The sequence below is a fragment of the Sinohyriopsis cumingii genome, chromosome 14 (assembly GCF_028554795.1).
Source record: "Sinohyriopsis cumingii isolate HCF-2022 chromosome 14, ASM2855479v2, whole genome shotgun sequence".
NCBI classification, from domain to species: domain Eukaryota; kingdom Metazoa; phylum Mollusca; class Bivalvia; order Unionida; family Unionidae; genus Sinohyriopsis; species Sinohyriopsis cumingii.
In genome coordinates, this window is record NC_142974.1 from 114,918,582 (window position 1) to 114,940,157 (window position 21,576).

A 21,576-nucleotide genomic window follows, 5' to 3' on the forward strand; every position below is an offset into this window, starting at 1 on the left:
TACTACACGTACAGCACATTATATAACTACACGTACAGCATATTATATAACTACACGTACAGTACATTATATAACTACACGTACAGCACATTATATAACTACACGTACAGCACATTATATTACTGCACGTACAGCACATTATATAACTACACGTACAGCACATTATATTACTACACGTACAGCACATTATATAACTACACGTACAGCATATTATATTACTACACGTACAGCACATTATATAACTACACGTACAGTACATTATATAACTACACGTACAGCACATTATATAACTACACGTACAGCACATTATATAACTACACGTACAGTACATTATATAACTACACGTACAGCACATTATATTACTACACGTACAGCACATTATATAACTACACGTACAGCACATTATATTACTACACGTACAGCACATTATATAACTACACGTACAGTACATTATATAACTACACGTACAGCACATTATATAACTACACGTACAGCACATTATATTACTGCACGTACACTATGTTAGATAGCTGCAGATGTGTGCGTGTGGCGTAGAATAGGTAAATGAGAGTTATGTAAAAATGTCGAAGATGGAGAAACATCTATGTTACTGAATAATAATCCTACATTAAAATATACGCCTTTATGTACTTTTTATATTTTCAGGAACATAACTTCGTCAGCTGTTTGTAATATTCTGAATAATCGTTTAGAAGCTCAGATACATTTGTGTATGACGGGTTCCTCATTTGTTGATGGTGGATCAAAAAAAGACTTGTTGAAATCGTAACACAGCTACTCGCCAGATATGAAAATTGTGACAGGAAATATTTCAGTGAGATTTATTACAGGTGCTGAAATATGGCTGCCCATTTTTTTTTTCTCAATACAAACATCACAATCAAACAGGTATATATATCTAACCGTAGTAGTGTCTCAGGAAATTTTTATATCCTCACATTTTGCCAAAAGCTGTCGAACACTACCGATCCATCCGTCCGGGCACCAGTACTTGATTTATCTGTCTACCCTATGACATCGTACCGACGCATAAATCCGTCCTGACAGACTTCCAGAAATAGCACAACGTCCAAACTTTGCCATAACCTCCATACAGCCCGGACGTAGCTTCCGTCTAATTTTGACCCAATCTTGTTAACACAAATTTCCTTAAGGGTAAACGATTTTGAAGCCGCCATGTTGATAGAAGCGCGGTTTTTTCTGGATGTACACAACATAGCAAACAGTCAATAAAATATGACATAAATATACTGGATATTGAGACTGAGAAAGTATGCATAAGTACATGGATAGGACATTGAGTGGATGCTCTGACGTAATGATCACTAACAAAAAAAAAACTTTGTTATACAGTCAGTTATGTTCACAACATTTTACATATGTATGCACAAAAATGTACTGGCCTATTGTCGCTGCTTTCATTTTACATAGCCCTCGTTAATATACATGAAAGTATATCCGGCTATTGTCGCTGCTTTCAGTTTATATAGCCCTCGTATATATGTATAAAGATATCCAGCTGTTGTCGCTGCTTTCATCTTACATAACCCTCGTATATATGCACAAAAATATATATATCCGCCTATTGTCGCTGCTTTAATTTTACATTTCCCACGTATATATGCATGACGATATACCCAGCTCTTGCCAGGAATCTATGAATATTTCTTTCGTTTAACTTCTTCGCGTTGAATATATGCTACTTTGCATCGATGACAAAAAATTCTCATTAGCTGCTGAGATAAATTCTATTGGATGTCAGTTAAGCGTTATTTTCATGTAGGACCAAGTAGACATCATTATAACTCATTAGATGAAAACAGCGTGTCAATACGACTCGCCATTCAGGCAGAGTAGTGACAATACGATTTTTAAGACAACCGTCGTGTAAGCCATATAGTACATATGCATTGCACAATTTTCATTTCAGAAAATGAAAATTAGTAAAAGTCTGTTTGTGGAAGTCCCTTCTTGATTTAGCCGTTCATTTAGGAGGAGTAGAAATAATAATATTTGCAAGACAGACACCGTGGTGGCCATACTGGTAGGCAGACATTGTCATTTAGGACCAAAACGACATCATAGAAACTCGCCTGAAAAATAATCCATGTTCACATTACTTCACATTTAGGAGTAGTAGCGATAATACCATATTCAAGATGGCCGCCACGTGGTTACACTACCATACCACGTGGTGAGATAAGCATCAATTCAATTTAGGACCTATAAGATATTGTAAGAAATCTTATTATGAAAACCCATGCTTACATGAACATTGATTCAAAAGAACTAGTGATAACAAAATGTTTAAGATGGCCATGTTATTATGATCATCTATTCGGAAGGACGAGCGATAACAATATTTTTAAGATGGTAGTCGTTGCGGCCATAATGGAAATCCCATAGTAACCATTTTCAATTTGGATCATGGGAACATCATGAGAAGCCTTTCGTTAAAACACCGTGTCAGTATGACTTTCCGTTCGGGATGATTGGCGATAACAGCGTTTTCAAATTAAATGCCATGGTGGCCATATTTCTTATCTGTGCGGCAGCATTTTCATTTAGGTCCAACTGGATCGTCTGATAAATGTGTGTGCAAATTTTAATGGCATTCCTCAAAGTTGATTACGGAGGAGTAGGGGAAACAAGCTTGTGCCCACAGACGGGCAGATGAAGGACGAAAGACCATCTCATTCATAGTCTTCTAGTCTATTACAAATATCGATATAATTGATGAGGCGTGTCGTTTTATTTTTGATATGCCTTTCAATAGGAACATAATTTCATGTGGAAACAAAATTACGTAGTTCGACACGGACACATGCTGTTTCATATGACACATCTCAGTATCAAACGTCTTTACTCGCCCGACCAATGAAATCGTATGTCCCAATTAAATTAAGAACTATGTTTAGTATAACTGTTCACTTGGCGGATGGGGTGAGCTCTCATATCTCCAATAAATGTAAAGCTGTAAAACAGCGATCATGTGCTCTTTACATCTATTTCTCGTCAATTCAGTTGATAGACTGTTATATTTGCAATGATACATGACTATCAGTTTACACGATTGAAATATATTTAGACGATGGCTCAATACATAACTAGAAAGTTTCCAGACTACTGCTTTCACGTCTATTACTGTGGAAATACATTGCGTTTGTCTACATGTCACTGGATAAAGCGAATAATTCCTCTGTTACGGATATCTAGACCCATATACATGAATATTTAATTACCTCCACAACTCTTGATCGGGTATTTCATTCAGACGTTTTAGAACTAAATGCAGAAACCAATTCCGGCATTGTATCTGCTGTCACCAAAACTTCATTGTACACAAGTTATAAAAAAAATATACATTTTACAGAACACGGGCCACGGGCGTGTCTTATAAAAGCCGATTTGATTATTTTTTTCAAGACCTAAATAAACATAGTTAATGTTTTAAAGATATAATATGGTCCTGTTGTCAATTCTCTTTATTTCATAGGAATATCTTTGTTTTTATAGCACCATCATTGTATGTGTTCATTATGGCACAATCGTCAGGTTAGATGCAGGTAATGTTTGATAATTCGTTAAGATGTAATGTACCAATGAACGATAACGGACTTGATTTTTTTTGTTTTCATTTTTCACATGGTCCACATGCGACGACCAAAACAATATTTTTGCATTTTGTTATTCGCGCATGCCTTTACAGTCTGTAAAATAATAAAGTGTTTGTTGCATGTATACCACTTGAATTGTTTAAAAATAGCTCCAATTGTAGCACCAAATGAGCATTGTATTGTCAAAAGTGACGGCATGAGCACGCGCATATTATGCTATATCTACAAGATATGTAAACATCAGTTGCAATTGCAAGTGTTTCTAAGGCTGATCAATGTGTCTGAATAATTGGCGTTTGTTTTTAGCAAAACGAGTCCTCATACTACTTACCCTTTTTATACATAGACACAATATTGTTGGATAGACAGACATTGTACTTTTGCATAGACAGACAGGGCACTGATGGATAGACAGACAGGGTACTGGTAGACAGACATATGATAATGTTGGACAGACAGGCAGGATACTGTTGGACAGACAGACAGGACACTGATGGATATATATACTGGATCCAACTGGAGAGACAGACATGATACTCTTGGACAGACATACAGAATACTGGTTGATGACATACAGGATACTGGTGGATAAACAGACAGTATACTGGTGGATAGACAGGCAGGATACTGGTGGATACACAGGCAGGATACTGGTGGATAGACATACAGGATACTGGTTGATGACATACAGGATACTGGTTGATGACATACAGGATACTGGTGGATAAACAGGCAGGATAGTGGTGGATAAACATATAGTATACTGGTGGATAGACAGGCAGGATACTGTTTGATAGACATACAGGATACTGGATGATAACATACAGGATACTGACGGATAAACAGACAGTATACTGGTGGATAGACAGGGAGGATACTGGTGGATAGACAGGCAAGATAATGTTGGACAGACAGGCAGGATACTGTTGGATAGACATACAGGGTACTGATGGATACATATACTGGATCCAAGTGGAGAGGCAGACGTGATACTGTTGGATAGACATATAGGATACTGGTTAATGACATACAGGATACTGGTGGATAAACAGATAGTATACTGGTGGATGAACAGATAGTATACTGGTGGATAGACATACAGGATACTGGTGGATAGACAGGCAGGATACTGGTGGATAGATATACGGGATACTGGTGGATAGACAGGCAGGATACTGGTGGATAGACAGGCAGGATACTGTTGGATACACATACAGGATACTGTTGGATAGACAGGCAGGATACTGGTGGATAGACAGGCAGGATACTGGTGGATGGACAACATTTAGAACCACATATTTAAGAAACAAGCCACAAATATCATTCCGTTTTCATAACATTTTCTCATTTTTTAATTAACATTTGAATGTGCAGTTACGTATAACTGCAGTTAACGATGCACGTGGTACATAATCAACGTTATATTAAATACACAGAATGGCACATAGAACAGAGTCAGATGCCTGTGTATGATGTATAAAATATCTACGATAATCATCTCTTTGAATACTTGCACAAATATGTCTAAGAGCACACGTTTATATGTGTGAGTATAGCTTCTGACTCTAGCGCAATTATTAACAAACAATCATGAATGAATAAACAAATAAAACTCACACACAAAGAAACCGGTCTACATATAAAGTTGGATGATAACATAAGTAACATTTTTAAGGGACTGATCATCTTGTTGTAGAAATATTTTATGAATAAGTCAGGTGACTGCAGTTAGATAAAGATTTTGGTCAACAATGGTTGCAATCGCAAAGTAAAAGTCGATACAAAATATAGTAAGCGTGTTTAATAAAGTATATTGACACAATAATGCAGCACGTTCGTACTCACGGATAGTGTGCTGCCGTGTTATCTACACCTAATTAGACACAACAATATACAAAATAAATAAACACGTATATGTATATCACAGCCCAAAGCTTCGTTGAAACAAAGAATGTATGGTTGCGTTGCACAAAAGTTTACTTTCTTGTCTTACAATAACTAAATATATAGATAGGGTGCTACTCTATTATTTAAAAAAAATAATTAAAAAAAAAAATACAGTATGCCGGTGTTAAAGCGTATAAACATAAATTAACTGTATGTATACAAGGTTTTGTGTATACAGCGTTTTACACTGACGTTTTGCTGTGTGAAGTTTAAACACAAGACAAAATGTAGCTCAATTTCAGATGGATTATATAACGTCTCTCTTCGATGACTTATCTTTATGACAATTAATGCAAACAAAGGTACATGAAATTACACCATATCTTGAAGAGGTGTCCATTTTGCGTTAACTTTGTGTCATTTTCCATATATTTGTTTGGCATTTTACAGTTCACAAATTCGTACTGTCACGAGAAACAAATTTAACACAATCCTATCCTGTACTCTTAATCAACGAACATCTTAAACAATTACGTACTGGGCAGGGTCACTTCTACGCTTTCTAATTAACATAGCACCATGAAAGACACGTGTATAACCAATATTTAAGTATTTACATGCGTAGTAGGAAAGCTAATATTGACGGAATTAGTACAAAAACAAGCTTTTAAAAGACTAAGATCCGGGAAACAAGTCCCCTTTATTTACTTGGCACAATGGAACCTTTGTTCATGTCTTGGACACAGCTTTTCTCAGTTGTCAGAAATGTCATTGAATATTTAATGACTATAAACTGTTATCTTTTATTTTTAAACAAAATGAATCGTACCTTCTGTGAAATATCGATTTTGATTAGATAATGTAGTTCCAGATAGATTTCCTACTTTAAGCCGCTATACATAATTCTTCCTAATTCTTCCTTTGTAAACCATCTTAATTGTGTGACAATAAATATAATTTATATATTAGGATATATATATTACCTTCAATGCTTATATCTTTATAATCATATGAATTTTTGTAGAAGTTATGGTCTTTTTATTATAGAAGTAGAAACGTTTGGGAATGGTACAATCATCACTTTTCAGGGTGTGTGTGTGTGTGTGTGTGAGAGAGAGAGAGAGAGAGAGAGAGAGAGAGAGAGAGAGTAAATCAACAATACTCTTTTAATGTTTCTTTTATACATTTAGCTTTAGTGTTTACTCATATTTTAAATCATTTCTCTTGTCTGATTTTGATCGAACTAATTAAATGTTTCTGACATGACTATATAACAGTATCTGACATTACTAAATAACTGTTTCTGACATGACTATATAACAGTATCTGACATTACTAAATAACTGTTTCTGACAAGACTGACAAAAGGTGCAAGACATTATACATCTCAGAATTCTAAAAATACACATTTGGTGCTCTCCCAAACTACTTCCCAGGTGGCGCTCTCGCTTCTCTAGGAACGCCACTGCCACCAAATAATTTACACAGTCCACAAATCTCTTTTCAAAAACGTCGACAAAGCTAAAGGAAAAAATAGCATATAGCTAACGGCCTTAGCAATAATGGTTAATTTTCGCATTTTCATTATAAAATAAAAAAACCCACAAAAACAAATAAAATGAATAGAAGACTGAAAGACTGACAATGCGGTCAAACACTCCGTGCTGGCAATGGCGTTGTTTACCCACGTCACTGGAGAGCAGTTTGGATACTCCTTTAAAGTTATTGATTAATAAAATATAATTCATAACATTACATGTTTACTTCGTCGGGTTTACAAGACTACGTACTACTTAAAATAATAACTTTTGTACGAATAGACGAGTAGTCCACAAATCGTATTGCTTCAATTATGAAATTCATCGACTATATGAATATTTCATATATTTTTCCTAGAAACAAAGCAAAGAATATGTTTTGATACAGAGACCTTTTAGAAAGTTTTTTGAAAATATGTTTTTACAAAATACAGATTCACCAGCAAGACTTAAATTTCCATTGAAACTTGTATCTAGATTGCGGCGTTCTGATTGGCTGATATTAAAGTTAGACTTGAAATGGAGACACCAGTTGTTTTAAAGCCAGAGTTAACTGTAAGATTTATCTTAGTGAAATCAAGCCGGGCCAGATATCCAGCATACTTACGAAGCGTCAAATCTCAAGAATATTTTAGTCGTTTAAAAAAGATAAAGATTTTAAAATAATAAATAACAAATGAAAATATATACACACACGTGGATATTGATACATCACAAATACACATTAAATGACATCCAAATGGGAATCGCTTAATGTTTTCGAAGTAGAGTATGATGAGAAATACAATTATTGTTAAATATATTGTCCGTGTTATTTTTCGGTTCAATTGCTAAGTTATTTATTTTTTTTTAATTATAAAACTCTTATATATAAACATTCTGTAATGATTGTTCAACGTCATTCAAACTTGACAGCGAAATTTGAATATTGTCCCCAGAAATAGCTATGTATCACTCATCTAAATCAACTAAAGAACCAATGATCTAATGATCGATTACGAAATCAAGTCGCAGCAACTTCAAGAAATTGACGTATTCGATGTCGAAATGTTTGGACTGAAGAAAGATTCATCAATACACGCTGTAAAAAATTCTTTAAATCTTACGTTCCCATTAGGATAGTTAAATGCATGACTCGTATCAACAACCAGATATTTTTAGTAAAAAGCACGAAAAATGGATTAAACTATCTCATAATCCCTTAGCTTTGTTTCTTGTGTTGATTTTGAACACAATAGAGAATAAATCCCCTACCAACGACACATACGCCCATCAATAATTTGGACTCAATCAACATACAAAAGCTTTCGACAATCCAGTGCACAAGAAAAGAAATTGCACAAAAGGCTTTGTGGACTTGACAGGTAAGCAAATGACTGTGTCTTTTTGTACTATCTACCAGTTGTGTTATACAGAACACTTCATTAGAATATTTAAATTTGGGTCACCGACTAATTACAAATGTAACTTGCACATTTTGCTTTATATTGTTATGCAAATTATGCTACTCCATATCTATCTCCGGTGTGTCAAAAATTGTGTCGGAAGAGCAACATGCACAAAGAATCACTCAAATCAATGTCTATAGCATAACTTCAGTAAATTTCCGTTGCCTCACGCCCAGAAAGCCTGATATCAATAGGATCATTACTTATAAGGTAGACCAGTGGGGCACACATCATACAGATTAAGCCGCCCACCTTTTTTAACACCCCTGATTAGCAAAATATACCTTAATGTGAAGACACATTTAAAATTATAAACTTTTTTTTCTAAACGCAATTCTCAGCGTTTTGCTTTATATGATTTCGTCTGGACTTCTGAAACTTTGGAAGTAAGTTGACTAATAAAATAAAATATCTTGTTCTTATTCTTACTTCATTGTATTTTAGTCGAATTCCGATCTTATGGACACTATCGAACGTTTACCAAAACTGTAAAGTGAATTTCGTGTTTCAACTATTTTGATATAATCTCATTCTAGTTTACAGAATATCTCAAGGGAGCGCGTAACCAAGTACAAATAGTACACTTCAAATTAAATAAGTTTTACTCTGTTTGTTCGTTTTAAACGTCCATTTTTGAATAACAGTTTTGGATCGAAACATAGCTTCCGTATTTCAGGTGTTCGATAGGGATTTTACAGTACACTTTTTTTGTACGTTGATCTTTATAACACAAAACCATCGTCAGCTTGGCGAGGATTATGTACCAGCTCAGTGACTGTAAAATGTGTGTTGGAATTTACGTCTTCATGATCAAACGCCAAATGATGAGATATTGGAAAATATAATTGATTGTGGCTTTTCGCTTTCAGATAAGCTGATTGTCACTACGAAAATCACATAGCTAAATACGATCCGTAATGTGCTTCCTGTCAAATGTTAGATGCAATTTATAAATAACATGTTGCAAATTAAGTGGGTGTAGGTCAGGAGGAAGCACTAAAGCATAATTATTGTTTCAGTCTTATATGCTTATCACGCTCTTCTGTTTGTATTATGTGCAAACTTTTCATGGGATCTAACTTGCGAGGAAGGCTCGGGCTTTCAATGAATGCTGTTTTATGCACAAAAATGATAAAATTTTACGTAAAATTCCTAAAATGCCATATCAGGACTATGTAGTTAAAAATGTCTAGGCACATACACTTTAGTGTTTTTTATATGTATTAGGACTGTCTAGGCTCAGACATTTTGGTGTTTGTTATTTAATAATTTTAAGGCGCTTGACGATCACAAGACTTTTGCCCTTTGAAATAACACTCACATTGGTACGTGTACCATATAACGGAGTTGAAAACTGTTACTCGGTAAACCGAATATTTTGAACGATTTTTGTGTTAGTCAAATAGAAAAGTAAGTTTCTATTAGTAATTTGGTACTTATTATAAACTATAGTTTTGCAGCAACTGTGCCAATTGCACTGCTCGTCGAAGCAAAATTGTCTAATTCAGGTAGTTACTTTCCTCCTGTACAAACAGAACACATCTATAAAAAACCAAAACATGCTACTGTAAATAAAAATATTTTTTCCCTTGCTGTTCTTGCCGTATCATATTAAAAACTTTCGTTAACATTCCTTTTCCATACAGCCGTGATTATCCTTTTGCAAATGCTGATAGTGGACCTAGTCACGTTCAGAGTTCGATTTCATTTCATGTCAGAGATACTGTAGCAAATACGTATAATCAAATTAATTTTAAACACAACAGTGTCAGCGTGTAAACCACACATCAGATGAAACTGACGAGGCAAATGGCAATAAATACTCACAGAGAAGCAGTGAAATAAAAAACCACTATACTACGTATCTCTGAAACAGTTTTCCAATTCTAACAAAAGACAGTCGTTATTAACTGGCATCTCCCATTAGTTTGTTTTTCATAACATTTTTACATGGAGCGAAACATGGAATTTAACTTTCCACACTGCAGCCGTCAAGATTTTGTATTATCGCAGTTGTCCTAACGCATGATCCCAGCGATTTTAATTATATTTGAACATTATCTCAAAAACCTAATTTTGTTAAGGTTTCGAACTCTAAAAAAAGAGTTAACCAAATATTCCACAGAACACAATGGCTATCATGAGTCTCCTTCGTACACAATTCTAATTGCAGTGTCCCGTTGAGGGGGTTCATCTAGATATTCAATCACAGGTTCTTCCGGAGGTTCCGCTACCTCCGTGGTTCCAATTATCCACTCAATGATCCTATGACCTTTATCCGAGTCCTCAGAATCACTTTGTTCCTCGTTTATCAATTCCCGGTTTTCACTGGGACTCGGAGTTTTAATGTTTAGTCCAAGCGTGGAAGCATATCTCCTCATTCCGTTTACAGTCCCCGAGGCATCCTTCTTCTGGACGGAAATGTTGCTTTTGTTCTGAGCATTTTTTAAATTTTTCTTTGTTTCGATTGATCTGCTCCTAGACATTGCTGTTTTCACGCCGTTTTGTTGAACCGGCTTCGGAACCTGTTTGACTGGCGTTATATGAGGCTCACTGTTGCTATGGTATCCCAAATGTTGTGGATGGATATTGTTGTTTCCGCTATGGACGGATCTCGTTTTTGAGAATGTTCTTTTGTAATTCACCGACCGAGGAGTTGCAACCATCCCCTTCTTGTTATTGTTTAATGCTTCTAGTTTCATTGTGTGGCCTGTGACAGAAACAAAACCGCAATAAGATTGTGCATAATAAAGTCCTTATATAAACTTTTTTCGTGCCTATTCAATAACTTATATCATGATTATAAATAAATAAATAAATAAATAAATCCATCGATCGATCGATTAATTAATTAATTAATTAATTTTGATACTTTAAACAATATAACCGCTAAATTTCACCCAAGTTTCATTAAACAATTGAACCCGCATTAAAAATGCAAATCAACATGAAGGACACATGCAAGAATCTCAACAAAATCTTATAAATGTCTTGTTAATAAAGGGCAACCTATCTAATGTGGACACATGATATTTGTTTATATTAAAAATGTAATTACTACTGCACACAAAGAACACTCTATTTACTATGCAGTATATCATTTTATACAGATGTTCCTCCTACTGAGTTTTAGGACTGACTTTGTTGACGGCATATTATAACACTGAATATCGACATATAAGTGGAAGGAATTGTGTTGCAGACAACATTATTGTTACTGACAACATTATTGCTATAGACAACATTATTACAGACAAAATTATTGTTACAGACAACGTTATTGTTTCAACGTTATTGTTACAGGCAACATTATCGATACAGAGAACAATATTGGTACAGACAACGTTCTTGAGAAAGACAACAATACTGTTATAGACAGCAAAATATTGGCTAAAGTATATACATGAAGTGAGAGCGAATCTAAAGTTTCGATTGTATGAAGGTCATCCATATATAAAAGACACATCTGGGTCTAATTATTTAATTCCTTCATCCTGTACACCTTCGAGCAGACAAAAATTTAGTTTTTGTTTAGCATTTTAACACACAGAAGGACATTGATTTTTGTTGTTTTATTTTTTTTTGGGGGGGGGCGGCGGGGAAGGATGGTTTGGGGTTTAATTTTTACTGCCGTGACAATAGAAGTATAATAATATTGCCGAAAGATATTTAATGACAGGCGTTCCGCTTTTAGGAATTGAAACAGAACCCTTTAGGTCGCGGCTCTATCCGCTAACCACTGATCTTGGGTGACCTCTGCCTTCGATAGTCGCCTACAGCGACTGTATTCAAGCAAATTGGGTATATCCAACAAACCTATGTCTGTAGTGCATTCGATGAGGATTTTTTTTTTAGCCTGATCAAAACAAAAGAAAAAATATTTGCATTTCAACATGTTTATTGACAGAATAAATAAATATGTAGCCGTCTCTTGGGATTATTCCTGGCCTGGTGGTCAATTAGAGAAAGCAGTAGAAACTTGGCTGACTGTTTCTCGATAAAATAATAATCTATGCCTGTTGGAAATTTTGACGCGATTGTTATCATCCTAGCACGAGGAAAATGTCTTAGATCTATCAACGAATACCCTCTAATACCAAAAGTAACTAATACACCCAGCTCGGATAAAGAGGTATTATATAGATATGTATTATATACGCCATGTTCATCGCATGCAGGAATCACAGTAACTCAGTTGGCAGAGCGTCGGACTCATAATCCAAATTTAGTGGTCTCGATACCAGTCAAGGCCATTTTGGATCGGTTGACACGTTATGTCTTTTTTTTTTTTTGATATGCGCTTAGTTCCGATTTCCTCGGCACGGGATGCCCACCCTACTCCCTGTGTTTAAAAGTCACACAATACAACGCAAGTTAATTATTTCTTTTAAAATGTTGTGCCAGGGCTAAAAGAAAATTACGTCACAAATGAGCAAGTAATAAATTTCTTTAAAGGTTATTAAGTTTAAAAACTTAATAATTTCAATGCCATTGGCAAATTGTTGTAAATTTCGCGTCAACATATCGATTATGTCGACATCGCTACTATATCACAAACATGTGTCTAACATCAACTATCTGTGAACGTATACTGTGCAGGGCCGGATCAGGTAAAGTGTTTTTTATTATGGGGTGGGTGGGTGTAAAAAATGTAAAATGACCACGACTGTTCTCGAAATGGCACAAAAACAAAAGTCTATGTGTCTAGATTCTCAAAGTATTCATAATACAGAATATAAATGTGCGCAGAAAATAAAACAATGGTCAACATTCAAATGACTGTACGTTTGTGTGTGCGTACGATTTTTTTTTTTTTTTTTTAGTCTTGGAGGACGGAAACCCTGTACACTTCCGACTCCCCGATCCGGCCCTGCTGTGTCAAGAAATAAGAACAAACGGTTCACCTTACACAAAAGAACCGCTACCAAAGAAATTCATTTCAAACCACAAGTTCCAGCGTTGATCTCTGATAATGGCACACCATGCGAATCTGTCCTTTTTCGTTGTTCTGTACTATCAGAGAGTCATCGGGACCAATAAGACCCTATGCAATGCACTTCTTGAAAAGATTTCAAACCATAACGCAACCAAAACCAAGAACACTAACAACGTAACAATCAACCATTCTTCAAGTGACTTATTAAATTAACCATAATATTTTATAATATTTATTGTTAAAATCAAATTGTTAATCTCTCGCAAATAGCCGACACCTAAATGTCAACGATATCGGAACATACTGGTCAATTTATGCCATATCAATTCTAGAGGTCTACTATACGGGTAAGGATGGTGTAATTGAATAGTTTTAGTCCCGTATCAGCTGATTTTCAACATAATACCAGTAAAGCGTACCTTTGATAGCCAGTGTTTTTGACAACAAAGCTAAAAGGACTACTGTTTATGACAGTTACCAATTATGTGGCCGACAGGGCAATATCATATACTACTGAAAAGAGACACATTGCAGTCTATTCTTCCGTTCAGAAAATTAGAACAATGACACAAGCCCTGGCACAGTACAGTTTAAACCTTGTCACCCTTGTTCCATTTTCCTACTATTTTAGCATTTATTTAGCTTTCAACATGTAGTTTCTTTTTCTTCGAAGTATATTAACACTAACAAAACCTTTTAGTATCTTACAAATTCTATTGACATCGGATTATTTATATCATGAACTCTATATTTTCGGTTTCATGAACTGGTCTTTTTCGCAGAAGTTTCGCTCCTTTTTGCGAGAAATAGGTATAGTTCATGGCATATCGCCTTTATTTCAATTTTACTGGAAAGATGTTGTCTTGGTATATATATATATATATATATATATAAAACAAAATGTGTTTTCATAAAATAAAAACAAATAAAACGTGAACCGTAGGTCATGATTTTGTGACATATTCGATAAAAAGGGTTAAACATCAAGTACAAATCACTGATACAAGAAAACAGAAGAGGATTAATTAGAAAATGTGCGTAAGGAAGGTCGCTGAAAGCAGACATGGCAAACTAAGTATCACTGTCAAATCTGAATGGGAGTATGGTGCTGTTTTATTATTGGATGTTATTCTGGATTCTTGTCTCTGACCATAAAATCAAATTTCTCTGAGTACGACGTTCATAAACCACATTATATTTCCAAAGGTGCAAACACGAACATTGTGAAAATGGTACCAATGCAAAGTTTGAGAAAACACTGATAAATTGTATTTTAAAGTTTTAAAAAATACTCACCAGAGGCGCTGATATTTTCCCTTTTCATGGTGTGTTCCAAAATAATTGTCCTGTTCACTGCTGTTTGTCTGTCCGTATCAGCGGACAATACTCGACCACGACTCCGCTGACTAGAACCTGAAGAAGTACGACTATGATCAGTTCCTTGAGTATATCCTTGTATGGAGGAATCACTGTGGATACTAAATCTATTTATATAATTCCTTGTAGTGTTGAAAAAAGTTGTGCTCCTGGGTGTAAGTAATCCTGATACTTTTCCACGATTCGATATTGGGGGAAGTTCAGGAGCGCTCATTCTGCGGGAAGAGAAGTCCGGGGCTGAAACTTCATTTGCATCCTCGAACACGTCTTGCTCTCTGTCATCTTCTTCAATGGAATAGTCTACAGTCAAACAGCTTGCACGTCTTCTGTTATACCGGGCCGATACGAACGGCGAGTCACCGATGTCGATACGTATGTGGTTACCTGTCGAATAACCGGTCGCCTTAACCGTAAGGTTATCATAAGCATACGACTTCGAGTCTATCGAACCTTCGCGCACGCGCGTTGGGGATTTCATTTTTGGTCGGAGGTGGCTTTTGTCAAGTGTATTCAGTTGATTATGTGCTTTCTCATGGTTGGGTACAAGGATCCTTTGCAATCTTTTGTTCTGCTCTGGCACCATATTAAAAGAAACCGCTAACAAATCAAACTGCTGACGTAATGGCACATCAGGCAGTTTGTTCGCTGATCGGGTGAGTTCATTCAAATACAATTACGGCTCGGTGGGACGAATTGGACATCTGAAAACGAGGAAAAGTAATGTAAATAGTAAATTCTAAAGGAATTGCACTTGTTTATTAATCGTACAAACCTTGTAGCCCAACATATAATTATAGATTATTATTATAGGCTAGTAGGTGTTAAACCGTTCATTAAGGTGAACAGGTCAATTATATATTTATACCTAAATAAAGGCACCAATTTTTGTATCCTCATAAGTGTATAAAAAAGGAATACTGATAAAAGTATTTTTCTATTTAATCTGAAGGGTCGATTATAGCATGTATCTACTTTTGCTTTGGTCGGTAAAGATGGTGTATAAAATAAGTTGTTGCTATATAAGGCTGAAAGTTTGTTTTCTAACAAGAATATTTTAGTTAAAGGATCAACTTCTTTGATGGCGCCACAGTAATAAATTGATTAGAAGAGACTTCGCAACAGACTTCACAATTGCAACTTCATTGACTATGACGTTAGTATTTTGAGAAGGTATTAAATGGACTGGACAATGTTTTACTATTTATGAAAAATGCACGAATTTAAATAAGTTCTATGACAAATAGAGCGCAACCAGTATTTAATTCCAACAATAAAAATTTAAAAAAATATTTGTGTATGACGTTTTTACAAAACAGCTTTGCAAACACACATGGTGGATAACCCATGCTCTAGCCGTTATGTTCTTCAGTAGTTTCGGTCTAAGCAAATTACTACTAAAGATATATATACCAATTGCGTTTTTACATAAAACAAAAAACGTTGACGCAAAGTTCTTTCTTATCGCATTTTCTCTATTGGTATAATGTTACCTTCGCAATTTTTTGGGAAGACTATTTATCAAATGATGACGATATGTACTGTACCGGCCGTCTTTAATCGCTTATAAATTAGGCACAACTAAATAAAAAAAAAAACAAATACAAATAAAAGAAAGAACTCGATCTAACCTGGCATAATGCACCGGCAGACGAGAGTGTATTTTGTTTGTTCTAATCATTACTATTAACGAACTGATTTGTCTTAGATCTGCCGACGCATTATGGTACGGCAGATGAAGGGCAAAGATGTTTTCAGTTGGATCCCAGTTATAAACAAGTACAAACGGTATGTTACTGAAGACATGCTTGTGACTCAGGTAATGAAAATAAAAAAGAGTGGGACAAAGTCCGAAGAAGTCCCTATGACTAAGTGACTTATTCAGTACCTGTTTGAACTTACTACCTAATCAAAAGATATGTAATCTTTGATAATCACCAACTTAATTAGATCACTTTTGTCCGACTTAATTACGTCATTTAAAGAATAGAACCATACAAAACCTACGGTTTACTAAGAAATAAATGCACACCTTGGTTCGGTTGCAATAACATTTTCAATCAATAAAAATCGTAGTCGAGTTAACAACACCCCTCATCTTTGGCTACCAAAGATCAGGTCAAAGAACTCAACAAATTGCGAGTTTTGAATACAATGTAAATATAACACAAGGTCGTTCTGTATCGTTTGCCATTCAGCTGAACATGAATGAAATATACATCAAATTAATGAGGAGCTAGTTTTAAAGGGCTTGTAGGATTGAGATCAATAAGGTCGGACCTCTGGTTGAGGTTATTTCGATTAGGTCAGAACTCCGGTATCGGAAAGACATTTTATTCCATTGGCATATCTGTGAATTGGAAGAGATGCTAAATAAATAATCCACAAATTATTTAGCAAAAAATGAAGTTTACTTTGTAAACAGGATTACAACTTAACTATAGTAGTAAATAAATCCCGCAAAATTTGGATCATTTCATGATGGAGGTTAAACTGAACACACACACACACACACACACACACACACACGGAGAGGACCGAAGATAATTATAGTTAGGCCTATAACACTTCAACAGTAATACAAGATTTCATAAGAAAGTTTAGTTCAACTTTCTTTAGGATCTGAATGGGACTTTTTGAAATGATCATGAAGCATTCGTGTTAGTAGTAGTAGTGGTGGTGGTGGTGGTGGTAGCGACGGGAGGAGGAACAGAAGGTGGAACAATGAAGGATATCAGGATAGATAGATAGATAGATAGATGTGTGTTTGTGTGTGTGTGTGATTTGGAGTTTTAACAATTTTGCAGTCATGTCGCTACGATGTCTGCAGTGTGGAAGTTTATAGTGATGTCTAGCACTGGAGCACCGTGCAGCAGACATGTAGCATGATGTCCCACCCAGTCACATTATCCTGACACCAGGTCGACCAGTCCTAACACTAACTCTTGATGCTGAGCGCATTGCGAGGCAGCTGTTATTACCATTTTTAAAAGTCTTTGGTATGACTCGGTGTGGGTTCGCACCTGCGACCTCCCGATTCTGAGACGGATGCTCTAGCCACTAGGCCACTGGATCGAGATAGATAGATAGATAGATAGATAGATAGATAGATAGATAGATAGATAGATAGATAGATAGATAGATGCAGAGAAGGAAGGAAGGCAGGCAGGCGGGCAGGCAGGCAGTAAGGAAGGGACGAAAGAATACTAAGAAGAAGACGGAGTAGTATAGTAATTGTCGGAGTGTCAGTATTGATATTGCAACTAACATTTATGCATGATAATTTCTGATCAATGTCAACGCCTTCATATGTCGGCCTTAATATAATTCTTTCCGCTATACTTTCTCCTTAAACCGTTAAACACATATTACTCAAATATATTTATTTAATGCATTGGCAATGAATAATCTGCGTCGCGCGAGTCAAATGAATTAACTTTAAAAGAAGGGCTTACAAGGAAGAAGATTTTATAACTGTGAAAATAATATGTCTAGACATGAATATTCGAATAAGGCAAACAAATTTCTTCCGCATATTAAAACCTACCTAACTTAAGCCAGTCTGTTCCGGCAGTAGTTTATTTACAACTTTTATTTAGTATATGTAATATATATTTTCGAAAGCCCTTATAATTACGTAATTCTGTATAACTGTGGTTTTTTTTGTTTTTTTTTGGCGATTCCGATAGACATCAATTTCAATCAATCATCTTGTTTCATGTGGCCCCGTGTGGCTGAATGGTCTAAAAGGTTCGCCTTTACCGATCACTGCCATCTCAACCCTGTCCGCGTGGGTTCGAGTCTCTGGCTTGGGCAACGTGGGTATGAGAAAGCTTGACAGTAGCTTTCCGTGGGTGGTTGCTTCTTACAGGAGGTTTTAACGAATTATTCCTCGGCCAGTTATATTTACCTCAGTGTATAGCCTATAGTGTGCTGAAAATGACGTTAAACCCACAACAAAAACAACAATAATAACATCTTGTTTGATACATTGCATAGAAACACCCATTAATATATTTCAAATAAGAAGTCTTCCATGTGTCTGCATAATGCAGTTAGACAGAGAGACAGACATACAGTCAGGCAGACCGACAGATAGATAAATAGATAGAAAGATCGATAGATATATAGATAGATAGATAGACAGAGAGACAGACAGATAGATATATAGATAGATAGATAGATAGATAGATAGATAGATAGATAGATAGACTGTAGGTAAGTGGTTGGATGAATGTTTCGATGAATAACTAAAATGACCTAAATGCATGGTATCTGTTCTCAGAAAAATAGTGGATTAGACACGGTTTTCTCTGCATTATCTTTCATATTTAAGAGCACTGAGCAGAAAAAGGGGATTTTAGTTAAATTTTATACAACAAAGAAAGATTATGATACGCAAATGTATAAAGTCTAGCAGAACCCTGTCATCGGACCCCGATCTGATAAAACGACCGGAGGATACCACTTAAGGGTCATACAGGAGTGGTATTACGTGCTTGATGAAGGAAGTTTTCCAAACTTTATCTTAAAAGTATCATTTCTTAACAGTCATTGAATTAAGAGTATTATTTACAGAGCTTCTTCCTGGTAGACAAACTTGTTATAATTAAGAATGAAATGACCACGATGACCACCATGTCTTTCAGATGCATGAAGGATACTTACATCCTGAGAGAGAGAGAGAGAGAGAGAGAGAGAGAGAGACAGAAAGAGAGAGAGAGTACCGCTTACTTTAGATGAAACTAATTGTTTCAGGTAAGCAGAAAATAAAGCCTAATGAAAAAGCATTTTAAAAAAATACTATTGCAATTGACAACTAAGGAAGCTAAAAAGTCCCTTTTATCATCGTCGTTGTCGTCGTTACCACCATTATTCATCTTCTGTTTCTTCTTCTTCTTCTTCTTAATAATAATAATAATAATAATAATAATAATAATAATAATAATAATAATAATATTATTATTATTATTATTATTATTATTTGATGATTTTAATTTCTGATATAAAGTCCTGAATTCGATTTAAAATAATCAATTTTAATGCGATTCTGTAATAACTGAATGCGGTGTGGACCAAATGATGATTGTTTCCTCTCAGACGAACTCCTAACAACATAAATATTATACTGTTACAACATTTAACCATGTTTCAATACCAATTTAGCTTCTCGTGATCCAACAGGAATTTAAGAAAGCGTGTGCTGCTTTAATAAGGGTCCCGTCTATTAAAAGCTTCAATTAAATTTCATAAATAATTTGTTCCGTTCTATCGTGTTATTTAATATCTATACCAGAATTCATCCCTACCTTTTACTAATACTCGTTAGTTCCTTTGTATTCCAACACAACTATGATCAATCAGAATCCATACGAACTGGACCAGTCTAACGTTGTATCTAATACTTTATCCCGAATCTCATTCGACACCTGTAGCCTGCTTTGTTCACTGCCTGAAAATGATTCGTTCAGGCGAGAGCAGACTTATCAACTTCGGTCGAGCTAATTTATAATCCAGGCGTGTGTCAAATTATGTAAATAAACCGTCCATCTACCGACTCCAGGAGGTAGACCTAGCATACCTGAACAGGTAAAGCACAGGTGAGATCAGGTAAAAATTGTGTGGAACAGTAAAGGAGCTATTATCAAACATTCAAGTTAACTATCGCCAGCATTGAAAGCCTAAATAAATATTGATCAAGTTCTATATGTGATATCAATGGGGAAAATAAAAGGCAATTAAAGTTTTGGCAGTTTACAACGTGCTAAAGCATCTGAGGCTTTCATGTACCCGTCTATTTTTGATCGCGTCAGGCCTTTTGTTTCTTTTCTGCACAAAACTAACCTGATAAATCAAGATGACCAATTTATGAGTGAAATCCTTATCTATATCGATATTCCTGTCATCAATTGTTCATACATGAATCCCAGAACGGAAGGTTGTGTAATTTAAAATAACACACCAATTTTTGTCGAACAAACGTTCAATTATATTAATGTTGATATGAATATATAAAAAAAACTTTTTCATCGATCATAGATATTAAATGGTCACTGCTGTAAAATATTATGTTTGATTCGTGTCATTGAAGACCCTACTTCATGTACTTCAAATAATACTGAACTCTTGAATGAGTGTGTATGTGTGTGTGATTAGGATCTTTAACGTAGCTTTAACATATTTTCAGTCATATCGCTACCATGTCTGCAGTGTGGCAGTTTATAGTGATGTCTAGCACTGGGGCATAATGCCGCAGACATGCAGCATCATGTCCCACCCAGTCACATTATCCTGACACTAGGCCGACCAGTCATAACACTAATCTCTTAATGCTGAGCACCAAGCGAGGCAGCTGTTAGTACCATTTTTGTAAGTCTTTGGTATGACTCGGCTGGTGTTCGAACCCACGACCTCCTGGGCAACGGAGCGGTCGAACTCTCGAAGGAAGAGGTCTGTTTATATATGCAAAAACATGCCAACACATCTTTAGGAAGACTTTTTTTGCTTAGTTCAAATTACAATCAAGAAATATCAAGATATATATGACAATGAATTTAGCAAGTCGTCACAACAAGATGCCAACAAAGCCAAGCGTTTGCAACTGTTGAGTTAGACTCGTGACATACATATATGTCCACGAAGCTGGTCGGCTGAGTGATCATGTATTACAAAAAACTGTGAATCGCCGGTAGCAGAGACGCTTACTCAGAGAAGATGGCGCAGAGTGACCTCATCCTTTCGTATGGAAGCCATAT

General features: G+C 35.6%; 1 protein-coding gene across 1 annotated transcript; it reads right to left on the reverse strand.

The window, feature by feature from the left end:
* Nucleotides 1-4,961: 4,961 nt before the first annotated feature.
* On the reverse strand, nt 4,962-20,268 carry LOC149784641 (uncharacterized). Its single transcript, XM_089932697.1, has 3 exons — nt 20,131-20,268; nt 14,744-15,525; nt 4,962-11,221 (listed from the first exon to the last, which is right to left on the reverse strand). The coding sequence occupies exons 2-3, from the start codon at nt 15,405-15,407 to the stop codon at nt 10,650-10,652; spliced, it is 1,236 nt and encodes a 411-aa protein (XP_089788823.1). The 5' UTR covers nt 15,408-15,525; nt 20,131-20,268; the 3' UTR covers nt 4,962-10,649.
* Nucleotides 20,269-21,576: the final 1,308 nt, after the last annotated feature.